The sequence below is a fragment of the Chrysemys picta genome, chromosome 1 (assembly GCF_011386835.1).
Source record: "Chrysemys picta bellii isolate R12L10 chromosome 1, ASM1138683v2, whole genome shotgun sequence".
NCBI classification, from domain to species: Eukaryota; Metazoa; Chordata; order Testudines; family Emydidae; genus Chrysemys; species Chrysemys picta.
This window is the reverse complement of record NC_088791.1, coordinates 306987609-307008253: the sequence shown is the minus strand read 5'-3', so window position 1 is coordinate 307008253 and position 20645 is coordinate 306987609. Positions and strand designations below refer to the sequence as shown.

At 38.5% G+C, this 20645-nt stretch overlaps 2 protein-coding genes across 16 annotated transcripts in view; one reads left to right on the top strand and one right to left on the bottom strand.

Annotated features, from left to right (window-relative positions):
- N4BP2L2 (NEDD4 binding protein 2 like 2) overlaps positions 1 to 20645 on the bottom strand; it is a 667270-nt gene that overhangs the window by 351046 nt on the left and 295579 nt on the right. The window lies entirely within an intron of this gene.
- Positions 1 to 20645, top strand: part of FRY (FRY microtubule binding protein) — a 402818-nt gene that overhangs the window by 343068 nt on the left and 39105 nt on the right. For all 11 annotated transcript variants that reach the window (XM_065594453.1, XM_065594448.1, XM_065594426.1 and 8 more), the window contains 6 exons: positions 2204 to 2365; positions 2864 to 2938; positions 4094 to 4264; positions 12157 to 12357; positions 16733 to 16894; positions 20125 to 20291. In XM_065594453.1, coding sequence (XP_065450525.1) covers positions 2204 to 2365; positions 2864 to 2938; positions 4094 to 4264; positions 12157 to 12357; positions 16733 to 16894; positions 20125 to 20291 — 938 coding nt within the window. The remainder of the gene's footprint in view (positions 1 to 2203; positions 2366 to 2863; positions 2939 to 4093; positions 4265 to 12156; positions 12358 to 16732; positions 16895 to 20124; positions 20292 to 20645) is intronic.

Genomic DNA, 20645 nt, shown 5'->3' with positions numbered 1-20645 from the left:
CTGACCAGCAATGTGGCCCGCTTCTGCTTGTTGTGGAATACCTTTTGCAGTTAAAGAAAACAGGGCTGTCACTTAGTTCTCTCAAAATTCATCTGGCAGTCCTAACAGCTTTTCATACTGTTATTGAAAAGTTCTCCATGTTTTCTCACCCTGAAAATGTAAGGTTAACGAAAGGCGTGGGAAATTTCTTTCCACTGGTTAAAGGCCCTACCCCTGTTTGGGACTTTAACTGGGTTCTTAAAAGACTCAGGAAGCCCTCCTTTGAATGGATCTGCTCCTTATCGAATTTGTCTATGAAAACAGTCTTCCTAGTGGCTATTACCTCAGCCTGCAGAGTTGGAGAGATTGGGGCCTTAATGGCAGAACCTCCTTTCACAGTTCTCTACAAGGATAAGGTTCCTTATGTCCACGTCCCAGGTTTCTTCCTAAAGTGTCTTCTGAATTTCATCTGAATCAGATCATTTACCTGACAGTTTTCTTTCTGAAACCACACAAGTCCAACGTGGAGACTGTACTCCATACTCTAGATGTCAGAAGGGCGTTATTTACATAGGACTAAATAATTCCTTAAATCCCCTAGACTGTACATTTCTTTTGCAGACAGATCAAAAGGATCTGCAATTTATACCCAAAGGCTATCAAAATGGATTTTGGAGTGTATTATAGCTTGTTACCAGCACTTCCCTCCCCACCCCCCGCCTGGCGTGTCAGCTCACTCAACAAGGTCAGAATCTACATCTATGGCTCTAATTTAAAATGTCCCATTTGCTGAGATCTGTAGAGCTACTACATAGTCTTTGGTACATATCTTCTCCAGCCACTATGCCAGTGCCTCCAGATCTGAAGCAGCAATTGGCAATGCAGTTCTTTCCTCGGTAATGGACTTGACTCTGAAGCTCCCTGATGGGATACAGCTTGGGAGTCACCTGAAGTGGAGCACCCCTAGGGACACTACTTGAAGAAGAGAAGTTACTCACCCTGTACAATAACTGTAGTTCTTCATGATGTGTCCCCCTATAGGTGCTCCACTACCAGCCCTCTTTCCCCTCTGCATTGGAGTTTCCATCTGAGACTTGGCAGTGGAGAATGAATTAAGGGTGGTTTGCCCGCACAGCCTGATATAGTGTCAGTGCAGGGCACAAGGATATCAACAGCGAATGCGTGGGCTGAACAGACACTGCTAATGAAAATCTCCCATCGAAGGCACATGGGCTGCACACACACCTGAAGTGGAGCACCCCTAGGGACACACTATCTTGAAGAACTAGAGTTACTGCACAGGGTGAGCAACCTCTCTTTTTGGTTTTGGTTTCAACTTATTTTTTAAGAACATGGAATTCCAAGGGAAAAACTCTTAATAAAAAAAAAAAAAAACCTGTGGGGGGGGAAAACAAATATATATAGGGTGTGTGTGTGTGTGTGTGTGTGTGTGTGTGTTACATTTCGCATCTTTATAACATAGCTGTTGACTTGATTAATTTAAATACAAATTATAATAAACTCTTCTTTTTAAAAATGTACAAAAATATGTTACCTGAGTAACACCGTATTATCTAGTTTCAGACTGGAGTCTTTTGACAGGAGATATTTTGACCATGCAAACACTTATTTACATACTTAACTTTATGGGACTTCACCTGATTAAAGTTAATCACATGTGTGTATGCAGGATTGGGGACTTATTCTTACAACAGCTACTGAGAAATAGGGTTTATAAAGGAAACACTACCACAAAAGGATATACTTTTAGTATTTTTCCATAAAGGTTTTCTCACTCTTATTGTCCTGGGCTCTCTGAGCACTCTGGCCTGATCCAGCAAAACATTTCAGTATGTGCGTAAGTGGTCTGCTGGATCCGAGCCAGAGTGCTCAGCACCCTGCAGAAAAACCCATGTAACAACAGCCTGTGTTAAAATAAGTTTATTTAACAAAATTTGCTTTTCTCCATTGCCTGTTCAGTAAACTCATTTATTACTGTAAGTTGCTCCTGAATGCTGAGGTGCTGGCATTGTTGGGGGCAGAGACACTGTGAAGAATATATGGTGGAAAAAATAAATGTAAAGATTTATATGGGGCTTATAAATAGAAAAACAAAAAATAGGTAAAATTTTGGGCATACCTGTCTTCAGAATGACATTCATCTGCAAGTGAGCTAACAGGTCATTAACATTATTCTACATAATGCGGCTCTATGTTATTTCAGACTCCAATTATTGGGAGACGATATGATGAGCTACAGAGTTCTGCTGGCCGAGATGGTAAACCCCGGGCAATGGCTGTCACTCGAAGCACTTCCTCAACCTCCTCAGGTTCTAATTCCAATGTCCTCGTTCCTGTGAGCTGGAAAAGGCCTCAGTATTCTCAGGTAGAATTCCCACTAAGTTCCTGTAATGGAGCCCCCTATTCATTAAAATATGCCTGCAGCATTGCTCCTGATTGTGACCTTGTTTTGCACTATTGGATTTTGTTAGCTGCCAGCTAAAGTAAAAACATGCAAAATATATTTATTTATTTATTGCTACTGTTAAGCATATTGGAGATTTGGGATGATTCAAAAACTTATGCATGTGCTTAATTTCAAGATCTTGAGTAGTCTCAGTGAAGTTATACATGTGTTTTAGTGCTTTACTAGTTTAGGGCCTAATGAAAAGAATAGACCAGTTTTTAAATTTTTTTAAGTACTGAAAAAATATTAGCTGCTGCTTTTATCTATTTCCAATGGAGTATGTGTAGTTGCTCTAAAATAATTCCTTTAACATCAAACCAGTGAGTCTCTGATCATAGTTTTTCCTAAAAACATATCCTCTAGTTTCCAACAGAATGAATAAAGAATGATGCTAAAATTAAAAATGTTTTTTTCTAGAAAAGGACAAAGGAAAAGCTGGTACATGTCCTTACCTTGTGTGGTCAAGATGTGGGGCTGAGCAAAAACCCTTCAGTGAGTCTTGCTTCATTGACTGTTTCGTCTTTTGTTGTTTTTGTATCTTTAATTTTAAATATCAAGAACTTTATCTCCCTGAATTTCAGAGGTGTTTTAATTTATTCCATGTCACAAAACCATCATTGTAGTTAGCACAATCTGGCACATGTTGCATTTCTCAGCACAAAGGACAGTGATTGAGCATGGAGCGTAAACAGCCCTCTCACTTTTAGAGGCTGTTCTTCCAGAACAGGTTATGATGCAATTCGGTGGAGCATTATTGGGATGCTGGCACTATCACTGTCCAAGCTTTATGTGTTCTATGGATAGATCATTTTGGTCTCCAGTATTGTCAATCTAGCTCCTTTCAGAAGCCCTAAATTCAATTACAGAAAAAGCAATGAAGATTAGCACCCTTATCATCCCATGAGATAATGATTCTAACATTACTCTTTAAGGAAATGAGTATTGTCTCATGCAGTGGAATGTATAGTGGACTATTCCAATTTTGTTGGTTGATCGAGGGGTTTTTTAAATTTCAAAGGTAAAGATTTGTATTTATTTTCTTTAAAATAATGCTTAAACATTTTAAAAGCACTATATAAATCTTGAGTACTTTGTGATACATTATTACTATGTCACTCTTGCTATTATGTTGTGGATGTGTTCTCAGTTTGAACAAAACAGGAACCCACAGGATGAATTGTTCTCATCTAAACTGCAGACATTGTTCAGTAGGAAAGGAAAAGCTACTGCTGCACAAATTAGTCTGTGTTATGTTTCCTAATCTCTCTACATGCTTAAGCATGTTTAACTAGAGGTTTTCTGGTGAAAGTATTAACTCATCCCCTTGACAATCCTTTCTGCAATGGGCTCTTTGAATTTCATTCCCATAAATGTATATAAACATTTAGGCAACATCAGTCTGCAGCCATTAGGAGGTAGCTATTACATTCTTGGACATGTTCCTGCAGCATGAAGTTGTGTCTTTGTACAAGATTTAATCTCAAGGCACCTGTCCAACATAAATAATAAAAGAGCGTGTTCTAAAAATACCAGCTAAAGGAATTAGGTGTGTACTGGAAATACAGTCTTCTGAATAACCAATTCAGCTTTTACTAACAAGCAACCAGAGGGGAAAGTTTCTCAAAAGAGAAATCTTTTGAATTTTAGGTAATTTTTTCTTCATGTGGTGATTTGGATCTGATTGAGCACCAGACAAGCTTGGTGTCTTCAGAAGACGGAACGAGGGAACAAGAGAACATGGACGATTCAAACAGTGAACAACAGTTCAGAGTCTTTAGGGACTTCGATTTCCTAGATGTTGAACTGGAAGATGGGGAGGTACAGTATATTCTCTATGAAATGGCTTTGCTTAAGTTTTATCTCTGGCTAAAACACAGTTTAACACTTCTTATTACTAAGTAATTCACTCTTTATAACATAAAAATGTAACTATATGATTCTAGATTTGATTTTCAATAAACGTATTTATAATGTTCACAGTGTTGTGACAGTAGCTTAACATTGGCAAGCTACCACACCTTCCTGTCTGAACCCACTTTAATACACACTGCAATTACTACTGAAAGGCAAAGCTGCAGTTCTAATGACAACACAAATATCACGTTTCTGTAACTTTAAGGTGAAATTAAAAGCTTTGAAACACAAGTTGTTGAAGATCCCAAATTGTTAACAAAATATATCTGCAGCTTTTAAGAATTTACATTATAAAACAAAAAAGTTTAAAATCGGTTCTTTCATCAATAACCTGCCAAAACCTGAATTCAAGCCCTCAGGGTTCTGTTACTCCTGCAACAGTTGATGAAATCGCTAACATCTGAGCACTTAAAAGGATGCAGTTTCTGCTCTGCCTTGGGTGTCAATGATTTCATGGCTCTTGCAGGAGCAAAACAGAGTCCTGAGGCTTGAGATCAGGACTTGGCAGGTAAAGCCTGTCAGTTCACCTTTAATTACAAATGCTTCAGGGGAACTTCAATCAAATATATATCATACAGTTGAGGGATAAGGTTGTTCTATTCTTTATTTTGTTTTAGTTTTTTTAAACAAGTTAACCCTTGAGCAAACCTGTTCCAACTGAAAATAATCCTTTCCATTTGAATGGGAAGGACAAGAAATGCATTCCCAATGTTGTACATGTCTAACAATGTTGCTACCATTTAAAAATTCAGAAACTATTGGTCAACTATTTCCAAGTATTTAAAATGCAGATCTTTGGCCAGCCTGACAGTTCAGCTGGTAGCACATCTTGCTACCACTGTGGAGATCCAGATTCAACATTTATAGCCTCGAGACTAAAGTGTGTGCAGCAGAGCTCACAAGCACCTTGCTGGCACATTTCAAGCTGTATTACAAGAAGCAGTCATCCTTCTCCATTGTGAACTCAGGTGTCATAATGCCTGTGATTATTTTTTTTTAATCAAGAGATAGAAGAGAGAATGAAGGGATGGAGCAGACGGAGCTTTAGTGTGGGTTCATGTGTTCAGTTGGACTCACAGAAATCATGAAACCAAGGGTGCAAAACCAGGGAAACATACACTTTCCCTGGCCAGATAAGTAAAGGAGGCCCCAGGGGTGGTTGGAGAATGAACGCACCCATCACTCATCCCACCAGTGGTATTTCCTGTCCCACAGGGCTGAGCCTGTCTCCCCATTCTGAATGTTGCAACCTGGTGCACGGGGTCACAGTACCTCTCAGGGATGGCCAGGCCAAACCTAAATGGCACTGCACCTCCACACAACCCCCCCCCCCCCCACACACACACACACAATATAACGTGATTTATAAAATAAAAATTCCAGGACCCCAGCCAATTCTGCCATTATCTCTACTGCTGTCCATGCAGAAGACATCTTTTCCAATAGCATTTTACATCTCAGTTCTTGAAATTATAGGGTCACTCTCCCTGCCAGGCTTCACTCACCCTTACTGTTGTCATTCATGACAGGCATTTTCCTACATAACCATTTGCTCTAAAATGCGGTTATTTCAATTTCAGACCTCATTAGGTAGAATGATAGGGGAAAGAGGCACCCGTATGATATGGCACTTCCCTCTTTGACCTCTTGGAGGAAAGCACTAAATGTCTCACTGGATGTAGATATCTGACAAATAAAAGCAGCTCTTTCTTGAACTATCTGAAATGAAGCCCTAGCGTCATTAGTCAAGAATTTAACAATCCATCCATGCTGATCTCTGGAAGACAGAAAGAGACAAACATTAATTTAGTTCCCATTGGGTGGGAAAGCAAAATCATCTGCTAGGTGCATTCATGGCTAAACTGAATAGCTTGCAGGAAAAATTTTAAATGAGTTCTGACTAGATTTACAAGAACAATTTTAATCTGTGGTTGTTATAATAGAGTTCAAAAACTGTTAGATAATGATAAAAGACAAAATATTTATGCCAAAAAACTTTGTTAAAAAAAAAAAGCTGTCTGCAGTCATTACAACACGTCTTTAAAAATGTATTCAAAAGATTACAATGCAATGATAATTTTATTATAATTCGATCAATTATCAGATGATAAATTGGTGTCAGAATCATGAAAGCAGGATTCCAACCACAGACTGAGATTTGAGAATTGCTGCTTCTTTCCCTTCAGCAGTTAAAATCAGATGGAGAAAAAAACTTCAATATTCAGCCAGAGAGCAAAGATTAAAATATAGACAAACCAATTAGAAAATTGTTATTATTGCTATTAGTAGCACTGCTAAAGTAATGCTTACAGATCCAGAACCAGGTTGGCACCTCATTGTGCTAGGTGCTGTGAAGTCCCTGCCCCAAAGAGTTTATAGTCTTAATCCCTGATCCTGCAAAGATTTAAGTATGTGCCTAATTTTAGTATTGAGGCCTAAATTAGTCAATATATGATAGAAGGGTGAGGGGAATGGACGTATCATAAACTCAACAGATTGTGATTGTTAAATTTTGGCAAACATTTTACAGTTCATAATAATAATAAATAATAATTAATAATAAAATAAACATTCCCAACTCTCTACAAGAGATTAGTCCATGTTATTGAGTAATGGCCATATCATCCCTGGAATCACATGAGCAGCTTCCTTTGAACCAGTGACCATACCAAACATGTAGCAATTACAAAGTCAGATACAAAAGGAGGAAAAACTTAATAGTGTGTTTAGTTCATCCTGGAAAGGATTCTACTGTGGTTTTCCATATGTTTTGACCATCCCAGTATTGAACTGCTAATGACAAAGCCTGCTCCTAAACCTTAAACAAAAAAAATCAGTCTTATGGTACTTGTGGATCAAGTATCTAACATCTCTATTTTTACATAAAGTAAAACTAAAAATACAGATTAAAAAAACCTTTCACTATTTGATAAACTACTCCACATCTGAAACTTGCATACCAAGATTTAAGCAAGACTGGAGTTATTACTTTCAACTTTGAACGCCTGAAAAGAGGGAAGTATAATGGGAAATATATATTTATTTTTAACTATAGCAACATTATTAGGCAACCCAATAATATATTTCCTGTAATTGAAGCCTCACATCATTATGCAATTCAGTGTTTTAAACAAATACAAATAAAGGGCCAAATTCACGCCGTGCATAAGAGGTGAGAACTATAGTGACTTCATTGGAACTTTGCCCAATTACACCTAGTTTAAATTTGGTGTTCATAAACATGAATAAAACAGTATTGGAAAGCTCAGACTAGCACAAATGGAGACAGCTATTTTGGAAAGATTATATTATAAACAGGTCAGTGCTGGGTGCATTATGCACAGATCACAAGATATGATTGTTTGGAATTTAATAAAGATTTAAAAACCAATAACATAGTATTTTATTTTTATTTTTTACTTAACGGTAGCATTACAGAGCTAAAGTTTTTCTGATCGCGTTATTTATTACTGTAGGGCAAATGTTTAAGTATATGGTATCTTTAATACAGTAATTTTAAATAGATTTTTATTTGTTTTTCTATCTATTATATCTGCTATCCAGGAACTTCAGGTAAGATAATGCTATTTGAATTCCAATGTGCAAGTAGACGGTGTGTATTGTTGCAAATTTGTATTATAAAATAACATCATAGGTTTTTTTTCTCTTTCAGTTTGTGAGTGTGTGTGTGTGTGTGTGTATGTACGTAAGTGGTGTTTCACATGCTGCTTTGCCCTAGAAATATTTTTAGAGCTCTAGAAAAATTGAGTTTAAAATAATTCAGCTATTTGGGGCTTAACTTCAAATACGTGTGGCTTTGTATTATCGAAGAATATGTGATTTTAAAAATGGGGATTCTAGATGAAATCCCCTCATTTCTAATTTGAGTTGCAAAGTTGGACTCTTTTTCTTTTTCAATAACTGTGCACACAAGTAGTACATAGACACTAAAAACAGGAAATATGTTTAGTTAATCTGTCACATTTATATTGTTAAAAAGTAGAAAAGCTTTTTGCCTTTGTAGCATTAAACTGCTGATGACTGACTCCTAACTTCCATGTTGAAATGAATAGGTACATTGGTTCTTCTTAGCATGCTGTGAAAACTGGTACATGTGACCTCTTTATAGAAAAGTTTTCAGTCCACAGTTTCCCAGAGTTTTGCTGACTATTTATGGCTCTGATCCCGAAAACATATATGTGCTTACATTTATTCACAAGTAGTTCCATTGAAGTCAATGGGACTAATGTGAGTAAAGTTAAGGATGTGCATGTGTGGTTTACGGAGTTGGGGCCTAAGTTTTAAACCTTTAACTTTCTGTAGAAAATTGAAATGACACTGAAAGCTATTAAGAGATCATAGAAAATATTATTTGGAGAGTGAGAGAGCCTCATTCATCCTACAGCGGCGGTTCCTGTCTCACAGGATTGGGCCTGACTTCTCATTTTGGGTGTTGTGACCTAATGCATGGGATCACAGCATCTCTCTGGTTTGACCTGGCTGCACCCCTATCATGCCAGGTCACAACATCCAGAGCAAGAGCTGGGTCAAGCCACCACTACAGAATGAGTATGGCGCAGGCTCACTCTCCAACCCCCTTATGCCTCCTAGCTTCTCCCCTTTACACTAGGACTACAACCCTCCTAGAAACTTCCCCACCATTTGGGAAACAGACACAAGCATATGGACACAGGCATATGGAAAAACATAAGCATATGGAAACACTGTGTTAATCTTAAATCAATGACTAAAACATATCTAATCTACATGAACAACAGTGTATCTATATACATTGCTATTTGTGTGCAAAGTTAATGGAAACATGTTTTGCCAACACTGCCAGGGAAGCTCTTGTCTGAAACAAGCTTAGCACAATTCCTTCTGGCTTGATTCAGGATATATTCTAGTCTGCCTGGTAGAACTGCTTTTTATTTTATTTTTTTTCCCTAACCGCAGAGGTCCCAGTTTCAATCTGGGTTGTGGTAGTGTTTAGGATGGACACACAGTGTGTTCAACCCCTACCCTCCCACACCATAAGATGCTAAGTGATAGAGTACACTGTCGTATCTGGCCATTGTTCAGGTGACACAATGATCACATGAACTGATCTGTGTTTGTAACAAGTAGCTTTACGGAAAGTAGACGATAATCTCTACGTGCAGCAAAAGAGAAGTTAATAGCTGCACAAGGCCATCTTTCCTCCTCATTAATTGTGATAACAAAATTATTTTGTGGTGCAAAAATAGTAATCTGTCTACACGCTCCAGTCTGTCATTGAATTCAGTGTGAAATCTGTATGCACCACTGGAAAGATCAGGCCCCAAATATTTTTGATGTGTATCTCACGTCTCCTGCAAGCCTCTTCTCTTGTATTCTCTCCTCATTTTTAGTGTCTTCATCTTCATAATTTGTTTTCCTTTCTTTTATTTGTCCCACTTTCTCTCCCCCTGTTTTTCCTGATTACATTTACTGTATGTTGCCCTTCTTTTTATCTCTCATCCATTTTGTTTTTCTTTTCTTCTTTTCATCTTTTCTTCTTTGAGAGATTCCAAAGAGGAGCAGCAGTGGAAATAAATTAGTGCCTCGTTTCTGTGGCACCAGCTGCAAAGTAAAACTGCTGGATATTTCAGTGGAAGTTGGCATCATAAAGACAAGGGCGTGACATTAGTCTAGTTCTTGTTACCAGATACCTTGTGGAGGAAGAGCAACTGGTGCAGTTGTCCTGTAGCCTTCATGTTGGGGGGAAAAAATAATTTTTAACACAAATAAATAGTTTTAAATTATAAAATATTTTTTACAATTCAAGGAGACAAGTTTCCTTAAATGTTGGACATAATTTCTGTTCTTTTCCAACGACCAACCTATTATGTGCTCCCACTTCCATAACATGAAAGACACAATATTCTGCTATGTCTGGCTTCATAATGGATTCATTGTCATTTTGCTGCTGTTTGTAGTATATCCCTTAAGTCTACCAAATGTTTCAGTGGGCTGAGCTAGACTAGCATATATTTCTAGAGGTATTTTCTCTTTTCTGCATCTATTTTAAGTTTTGCTCCATCTTTGTTCATGAGAGGTTAGCTTATCGTTGTTAGCCAGAGCTTTTTCTCTGAATATCTGTATAACAGTGTTCTTTGCACTAAAAGACAGTGATTCAAAATGCTTATATATCTTTGCACAAATTCTGTGACTTATTTTAAAATAAACGTATAGTTAATTCACTGCTGCTTATGCCTTTTGCCCTGATTTAGCAAGGTATTAAGCAAATGTCTAACTTTAATTATGTGAGAAGTCCGGTGAACATCAATGGCATTCCTCGTATTCCCAAAGTTAGGTGCATGCTGAACTGGGCCTTTTTCACCTATGAAAATTTATTATATTACTCAGGAATATATTCTAGATGGGTGTGGGACTCATAAAAATATAATATACTTCATGTGTAATATATAATTTTTATTCCCATTTATTATTTTAAGACAAAGATTTTTTTGCCAAATGTAAAATATATTTAAAGGATAATTGTTAACTTGAAGCAGATTCATTTTTTACAATTCTGGTTTCTTGTAGAGCACCATTTTAAAAGTAGGTTTTTACTTACTTTTCCCCCCCTTTAATCCTTTTTCCTATCATAGCTTTTTTTCTTATGTTGATGTCTTTATAAGGGTCTTTTTAGCAAGAGGGAAAATGATTAAGACCCCAAACCTGCAATTGGATCCAAATTGGAAAACGCTTGGCCTTGTGCAGAGCCCCCTTAACCTCAGTGGGCCTACTCACATGAGTAAAATTATGCATATGCTTAAATATCTGCAAGGACTTGGCCTTAACTTGCCCATAGAAGGGAATTAGTGAAACTGACTACATACAAAGTAATGTCAAATGCACACAGTAAACAAATGGGAAAAAATAGTGTGAAATATTTTTTTCAGTAACTTTATTCATTTATAACAATCTTAGATAGTGTTTGCCACTATTGTCTTGATCCTGCATATACTTACCCATTGTGCTTTAACTCATATTTGCATAAGTGTGCATAGATTCAGAACCTTAAATAGGAAGAAAATATTTAGATACAAATTTGATTTTTAAGTTGACTTTGTCCCTTTTAAAAACTGAAATGTTGGTCCATACTAGTCAGCTTACTTCTGGGGAAAAAAATGTCCAGTTTATAAAGAAAAATCAATCATAAGCGTAGAATAAAAGTTAAAAAGCTGTGCTGCTTTAGCCAATGCATTGTGCATGCAAAATTAGAGCTGCATTCAAATCTGCCTTAACTTTGCATTTCATTATTGTGGTTATGTATGTAGTACAGAGAATCTAAAATATTTAACATCTGATTTGCTATTGAAATATTACCATGAACATGTCCTGTTGATTGATCCTAATGTTTTACAGTAACATTATGGGGGGCGGAAATCTTTTCAAGTGGCTTTAAGATTTTTATTTAACCTGTTACTGTTTCATTGACATTGAGATAGATATGCATATATGTGCTCATGGAATTATAAAAGCACATTTTTAAAGCAGTAAAGCATGAAAAACACTTAGTATTCAAAATAATGAATATTCATTTAACTTTTATTTCCATCTTTATTGCTCTTATTTCCAGATGGAGTCTTAGAAAGTTTCAGTAGCTTCTGGTTACTTTATTGCTTAACAAAATTGTGTTCATATAAGATCTGTACTATATTTTTATATCAAAAACATTCTTCTGCTAGATTAGAACAAATTATTAGTGATTTTGAAAGTAATTTTATATAATAGTATAGGAAGCAAATTGAGCCTGCATGTGTTTTCAGGGTGAGAGTATGGACAATTTCAACTGGGGAGTGCGCAGACGTTCCTTAGATAGTCTGGACAAATGCGATATGCAGCTTCTGGAGGAAAGCCAGCTTTCAGGAAGTACACCCAGCCTAAATAAAATGAACCATGAGGACTCCGATGAGTCATCAGAGGAGGAGGACCTAACAACAAGCCAAATATTGGAACATTCAGACCTAGTAAGTAGTTAATTTACAGTTTATTAAGAATAGATAGATTTTTTAAAATAAACTGATCTTTTAATTTCCTGTTGCTTAAATGCAAACTGATCAAGTGGGATGCCAAATGTCATGTAACTGAGTGCTTTCTAATGGCTCGCTTGTCCTTTAACTGAAGATGGAAAAGAATTTTGATGAAAGTACTAAACACAGGAAGTGTCAGATCTGATAAGTAGCACTTTATTCAGCAAAGCTATTAGTTTTGCTTACATGGCCAATGTTAAATCCTTCAGATGTATAATGTTTATAAAATGTAGCAGGCATCCGATTTTGAAAAATTCACCTTTGGGATGTTTAAATATGAATAAAAATTTGAAAGATTATAAAATGAAAAGTATACAAGCTGAAACAAGCTAATCAACAGCATTGGGAAGGTAGCATTAGCACAGTGTTTGCATTGCATGCATATATTAAATGGCAAAAAACTTTGTTAATGCAGAGATAAAGTTGCCTGGTGTAGCTCATGCCCTTCCAGAATGTCAAGTACAGCAAAACTCAAACTTCTGGAAAACCAGGAAATACAGAGAGAATGTAAACACCAACACAACCTTAACTCTGTCCATCTGTCCGTCCCCCCCTCCCCGCCCCTTCCGGACCCGGAGCTGGCAATAGTCACTGGGAATGATCTGCATACATTCCATCTGCATTCACTGTGTTAAATGTAGCTGTATTGAATCATAGAATCATAGAATATCAGGGTTGGAAGGGACCTCAGGAGGTCATCTAGTCCAACCCCCTGCTCAAAGCAGGACCAATTCCCACCTAAATCATCCCAGCCAGGGCTTTGTCAAGCCTGACCTTAAAAACCTCTAAGGAAGGAGATTCCAATGGTGGAAGAGTAAGTTGGAGTAGCTTAGAAGATCTCTGACTGTGATATGAGGATATCTAAGTCTGAGTCCTCCCATCCCACCCATGTGTGTTATCAAAGGAAAGAAGTGCACATGTATCTTGAGGTTCCAGTCTGCATCATTTCAGTACAAAGTTGTGTATGTTGTGTCAGCAGCAGGGCACGGAGATCTTCTTGACATAGGAATTGTCAGTAGTGAGATAGGATCTGAGAGCAGTCTGTGGATTTAATGATAGGGGAAGGGATAGGTTGAGATGGTATCAAGTGTGCAAGTGTAAAGGCATTGTAAAAGGATATGAAGTTGTTAAATTTTACAAGTGTGATATTCCGTTGGGGGAGTAGGCTTAGTGCTTAAATGTAGGGCAAATGCAAGTAGTGCCTGTCCATTACAGTAAAAAGACAGCGTGGGAATGTGTGTGCTATGGGTGTATTGGGCATTGCTCAAAGAGGAAGAGTTACGGTTGTGTTGGCGTTTACCTGAACTCTGTATTTCTTGGTTTTCAGAAGTATGAGTTTTGCTTAACTCAGTGTTTTGGAAGGGCACAAGCTGTCAGAAACAGCCTTAACTCTGGGTATGTCTACATTTCAACACTATGGTGGCACAACTACAACACTGCAGCTGTGTCACTGTAGTAATTCAGTGTAGACACTCACTGCAGCAATGGAAGAGATTTGTCACAGCCGGGTCATGGGCTGCCAGACTAGTGATCAGTGCCAGAGTCCACACTCATGAGACAAGAGTCAGCCGGTTCAGGATATAAGGAGATCTGAAGGAGACAAACTGGAGATCAGAACCATGAATTAGATGCTAGGAGTCAAGCAAGGTCAGGATACCAGGAAATCAAGCCGGGGGAGCAGGAGCAAGAAGCACAAGACACATAGTCCAGGGCAGGGTGGACCCAGTTGTTCAGACAGCTTTCTATACCTGCTCTAAGTAGGGCCAGCGGGCTAATCAGCAGCTCTGGGACTCCACCAATAGACCCTCAGGGATGGAACCTCAAACTGGGGCTGGGCTTCCTGGATCCTAGGGAAGCAGTTGTCAGCAGGCTGCCAGGTGGAGGGTTGGAGCATGACTGCTCCCATGAACCTGGGTCATGACAGGGTACTTCCATTGCTATAGTTAATACACCTCCCCAAGAAGCAGTAGCTAGATCAACAGAAGAACTCTTCCATCAACCTAATGCTGTATACTCCAGGAGTTAGGTTACTTAATTACATTGCTAAAGGGTATGGATTTTTCATACCCCTGAGAGATGTAGCTATGCTAATGTAAGTTTTCAGTGTAGACCAAGCCTCTGTGTTAACAGTTTTTGCCATTTCATTTCCTAGTTTTCTAAACAGAAAGAGAAATGTTTGTTGGTAGATTAGTGGTCATTTAGACAGTTGTAGTTCTCACCTAGGTTGGCAGCTGAAAGGCTACTCTGGCTAAGGAATAATCAAAAAACCTTGCTTCTGTATACGGCTTTTCATCAGTAGATCTGAAAGAACTTTACAGCATTGTCCCCATTTTACAGATAGGAAACTGAGGCACAGAGTGATGAAGTGACTTGCCCAAGGTCACCTAGCAAGCCAGTGGCAGAGCCAGGAATAGTCCTAGCCTAGAGGTCTTTCCACTAGGCCATGCAGTTGCTATGTGATTCCTCTGTGTTCCTCCCCTCACCTTCCCCCCTCCCCCCCATATATTTTGTTATAGTGGAGTGGGGATAATGGTCGTGCTTTGAAATGTGTAGCTGCTAACAGGGCTAGTGAGACAAATCTCATCCATGGTCTGTGTCCCAAAACCTTGAGAGTTTTATTATATGGTTGTTACAGTAACTTTAAGCATGTAAGAAAATACTGTCTCTCCTTCTCAACCCCTGCCCCACCATTTCTGCAACATTTCCAGATCCCCTCTCCTGTTCCCATCTAATTAAGCCAATTTCCTCTGCTACCCCTCATGTTCTCCAACCCTTCCCATCTTCTCCCCTCCCACATCCCTTAATCTTCACCCCTCCCTCTTACCTGAGCCCCCCAACCTCTCTTCTCTCCCCTGCCACCAATTCCCATTTATACCTTATGCTTAATATCCCTCCCTGACCAAAACCACTCTGCCCTCTTCCCAACTACTCTTACACCCCTAATCGCCCTGCCCCTCCCTTTCGAAGTTCAAAGTCAGAGGCTCAGAGAGGTGTGAAGTGGCCCATTCATCTCAAGGAGATGTTCTCATCTGAAAGAGAGTACCCCAGGGATAGGCATACAGCCTGAAACAATAGTGAACTGCTCCATTCCTGTCAGTGAGCATTCCCTTCCTTCTTCCCAAGGGTTGGAACATTTCTGATATGTGTCACCAAGCATAGGAGTCCTCAGCTCCTCACACTGGCCTCAGCACTGTGTCCCTAGTGCATGCTCCAAGAATGCCTATTCTAAACGCCCCACCCAGAGTGGCAGGTCTTCTCCAGATTGCAGATCACATGGGGAGGGGAAGGAGAGGAAGAGGGACTCAGATACCCCAGAGCCTGGCTCATAAACAGAAGGAGAGAATGTGGGGTGGACAGACACCTCTGCCCCTATTCTCCCCCAGCCCTCCTGCCACTCACCCCAGTGTGTGTCTCTCCCTCACCTGAGCCCCCCAACCCTTCTTCCCCCCTTACTACCCATCCCCATTTATCCTACTCCCCTCAATGCAGTCCTAACCCCCTCACTCCTTTTCCCTCCCCATTCCTCTACCCCATGAAATGCAAGCAAACATTCACATATCTCCTTTTTATGAAAATACGAATACATATGAAGATGAATACAAAACATATGAATTATGTTCCCCTCAAAAAGAAAAATATGACAGCACCCATCCATACTTTTCCAAATTTCTGCCCAAAGTGGGACTTGATCTGACACTGGCCAGCTGCTTAGAGTCCAAGGATTATTGCTTAGCCCCGTGAACTGCCCAGGAACTTTAAAGGTTAATAATCCTGTTAAATCCTCTTTCCCCACATGCTCAGTGTAATTTTTTTAGCATATCAGTGTGCAAGGCTTGCAATGCTCTAAACAGGAGATAAAAAATCTTTTTGAAATAACCTTTTCATTTGAATTCACCCCCAGATGCCATGCACTCTGTTGGGATAACCCTCGGGTGTTGGACATCTTAGTGGGATGATCTGGGCCTTGGTTTGATCTCTGCCTGTGAGCAAAAAAAGGTTACCAGAATCTCTCAACTCTTAGAAAAGTTGTTTTTTTCCAGAGAGTGTATCCTGAAATCCTTTGGGCAAATGGTCCCAAGTTTGGTCCATTAACAAAACCCCATGCTCCCATGAGGCACGCCAAATTTCAGTTTGCATTCTGAGTAACCATGTAGATTTTAGAGCACTTAGAGTCAACCTTTAACCAGAAACCTGGTCTTAACCTTAACTGTGGCAGGGCTGTGACCTTAGTATAATAAAAGGGCATGTGATAGAGGAACTTCATAACTGGTTCTTTTATTAATTTTTTTTTTTAAATTATTCTTTTTAACAGATCATGACTCTTTCCCCCTCTGAGGATACAATTCACATGGACTCTCTTTCTACATCATGTGATACCACCGCAGCTGCCCCGCATCATTTTAATACAAGAACATCTAGCTTTGAAGTGTCTTTGCCTGACATGAGTAATCACCAGGTGTCTGAAGGTTCTAAGGTGAAGAAGTTTTGAGAACTTTCTGATTATACTTTTCCTTAAATTAACTTTTTTTAAAAAATAGCTTATTTTTAAAATGTCATGAGGGGTTTGAATGCAGGGGCAAGTATGTTTTCTCTTCCCCTAGTAGTATAGAGTGTTTGTGTGTTTTTTTTTTTATATATATATATATATCTTTTATATATATATATAGATAGGTATATTTTCGCACACTCTTGTGTGACCCATACAGTTCTTTTTTAACATTTGTCTCTTTCTATTTTGGTCTTTTTAAATTAAGTATTTTGCGTTTTACATAGTATGAATGCCACTAACTAATGGCAAGATAAATATATGAGTCTCTGAAGTTGCAAATGCTTTAGAAATACTCCTAATGTTCTTCATGCTGATTTGTATAGGATAATATGCTAACTGGGTGTGGGTGTATGCATGTATTTGTGAGATTTTTTTGTATGTGAGAACCTATTGTGCAGTTGTGTGCACTGGATTCAATTCTTGCCTTTTGGCATACTGTCAGAATGTTAAATGCCTAATTGCAGTATTATATTAGATTTGCAAAACACTGTTCCATACAGCTGTCTGAAGTGAACCATGCCTGCAGACACAATTCTGTCATTATGAAAGGTTGGTAAAAAATTATCAATGTGTGTGTGTGGTGGGGGATGGTTAATTCTCTTTCTTTTTGGTAATACTTTCATTACTGTATATCAGCTGAACCTTACCCTTCCTTCCCTCCCTCCCACAATACAAAAGAAAAGAAAGAACAGGTGATACAACAAAAATATTAGAGTAATCTGATATTATGTGTATCATTATGACACAATAGGGTTACCAGTCAGGCTGTTGTGGCTGAGTTGGGTACTTTTCACATAACAAGAAAATAAGAGAATGAGGCAAGGAAAGAAAATAAATGAGAGAGTGTTATTGAGTGGGCAGGGGTTGATAACATTTTATTTCAAGTAGCTCTAGTCAAAGAGATTCTGTTGTAGGCTACAACTACTGCCCGCTTGATACCAATGTTTGAGTCCTTTTAATAGTTATTGATCTGTAAATTAAAGTCATAGATCACTATTCATGAATGTTATATGCTACATATATGCCTAATTTAAAAAACAGTATCATGAAAATTCACATAAACTCCCTGTCCTCATATTGACATGTTTGGTACAAAGTTGAATGCTTGCAATCTGTAAAGAAGTAGAGAATGAAAACACACGGTGAGCTGTTTGTAAAACTGATACACAGATTTGGTTAGTCCCACAACAGGTTTAACATTTATGAAATGCATAACCCAAGTTGATAGGGACCTTTCCACAGACAAGGTGAGGGAGATAGTATCTTTTATTGGACCAACTTCTGTTGGTGAGAGAGACAAGCGTTTGAACCACACAGAGCTCTTCCTCAGGTCTGGAAAAGAGCTGTGTGTGACTCAAAAGCTTATCTCATCCAGTCTTTCATTACAAAAACTTGAAACTTGCAGCTAAATCATGTTACTTAGTCTAGTAAAAGCAAAGCTCCACTCCCCCCTGGTTTCTTTATTCCTATATTTACTACTGTATTAGCAGGTTAGCAATGCAGAGGAGGAATTGTTGCTTTTTATATAGTGCCAAAAATTGTACAAGACACTTTACAGCAACCACAGAAGACATGGTCCCTTCCCCAGGAATCTTACATCAGTTTTAGACACAATGCAAGGAGTGACAGCAACAAACAATGAGAGTAGGTGGGGGAAAGGGAAACCTTTCCAAACCTATGTCTCTTTTTCAAGGTTTTTCTTAAGCATTCCTGTGCCAAAAAGTATCTGCCAATGTATAGTCAGTTTTTCAACCACCGAAGTTAAAGCAAGTACCAAAGATAAGAACAAGATGGCACCATTTTAAGCCTGGAAAGAAATTAAGTGACTTTGTCATGTCTCTAAGGGCAAAGATTGCAACAATTAGTAGATTATTAATAAGGAATTAGAGACTACAGATGGGAAAACCTAAAAGATATTCAGAGATTCAGATCTATCTATCTCTGGTATTTTCATGGCTCCTATCATTGTAATATCTAAACCCCTCATATTTGGAAAGTGTATTACAACATAACTGAACCTTTGATGGTTACTTCTCCTTTATATCCCAGCTTTTTCTTTATATCATCTTCCTTTCTTCCTCCTAACTCAGTTTATCTCTTCTGATAAGAACACTGACATTGCCATAATCAAAACAAACCGATGGTCCATGTATCTGATCTCCCATATTTCAAAATGGCTAATGCAGTTGCTAAAACAAAGGAAGGCATAATGTGAATATAGTACTTCTAATTGTGCAGTATCTGACCCCACCCCCACTATCTCCTATTCCTGCACTCTAACCAGATAACCTTCATTTCTTTCTTCAACAGCAATTTGCTTTCTTGCTGACCTGAGCCTAACAACTTTCCCATCCTTCCTTCTATATATATACATACACACACACACACACACACACACACACCCCTCATGATATTTGGAATCTGTTGCAGGGCTGAGCAAGTGTGGTAATCTATGAAGGGCCAACTGTTGTCTTCAAATCCCATGTTACACAGCTTCCCCCAAGTCAGTTATATAATGCATTGTGAGGCACCTCTAATCTGAAAGGTGTCCAAGAGATAGTGTGATTTGAAGATGTCATCCATTCCCATAGAGACTGACTTGCACCCCATTGAGGTTGCAGAATAACAAAAAAGTAGAGAGAACTGGGATTGAGCTGAATTTTGTTCAGGTTTAAAAGTGGGACAGGAAAGAAAAGCCTCAGGGGAATATAAGGAGGTTCGATCTGGGATAGGGATCACCCAGGAAGCTGATTGGGTTCTGAGAGATGGGAAAAGAACACAGGAGGTTTCAAAGTACAAAAAGAGGCTGTTGCATTTCCAAAATGGTGGGCGCATAATCCCTATATACACTTTTTAAAAGTGCTTTGGAGCCTTTCTAAATGAAAGTCACTCTGTAAACATAGGCGCAAGACATGCTGATGACGTTTCTTTAAAAACATCTTGATTAAGGGAATGGATTGTACAAATATGTACAATTTCTGATCAAAAGTAACTTAATTTTAGTCTTTTTCATTTTCACTTTATATTTCTGTTGCTTAACAAATGTTGTTAAATATACATTTTTACATATTAGCTTATCTGCTTATGAGCCAAAATGATACATATTAAATTTGCTGTTTCCTCTAAAACGTTATTGCTGTTGTTTGCTTTCTCAGGCCGAAGCTGCACATGAAGAGGAAGATACAACAGTACATGAAGATGACCTTTCTGGGTCTACAAATGAACTCCCAGCAGCATTTGAATGTAGTGATAGCCTTAGCCTGGATATGACAGAGACTGAAGAAAAAGGGGACAGATTGTTGGAGCAGTTTGCTCTTGCCAGGTACTGGTATACTCTGTGGGGTATAAAGTTCTTCTACAACACAGACTAAAGATGTAGCCATGTAATTAATTTCTTAATATATCCTCATAAACAATATATCCCCACTGGCTATGTTGGCCACAACTGGAATAAAACTCATTGGAATTGAGGACTGTGGAGACGACAACTCAGAAAAATATCTATCTGCTCAACCAAATTTATTAACACTTGAAAAACAGGGCAAGACATTCCTCATAGGAGAAATTGTATATGATTTGTGCATCCATCTGTACAGTTACACTGATCATGTGTATAGTACATTTCACCCAAAAAAAAATGTTTTGTATGATTAACATTCAAGAGTCAGATCATCCA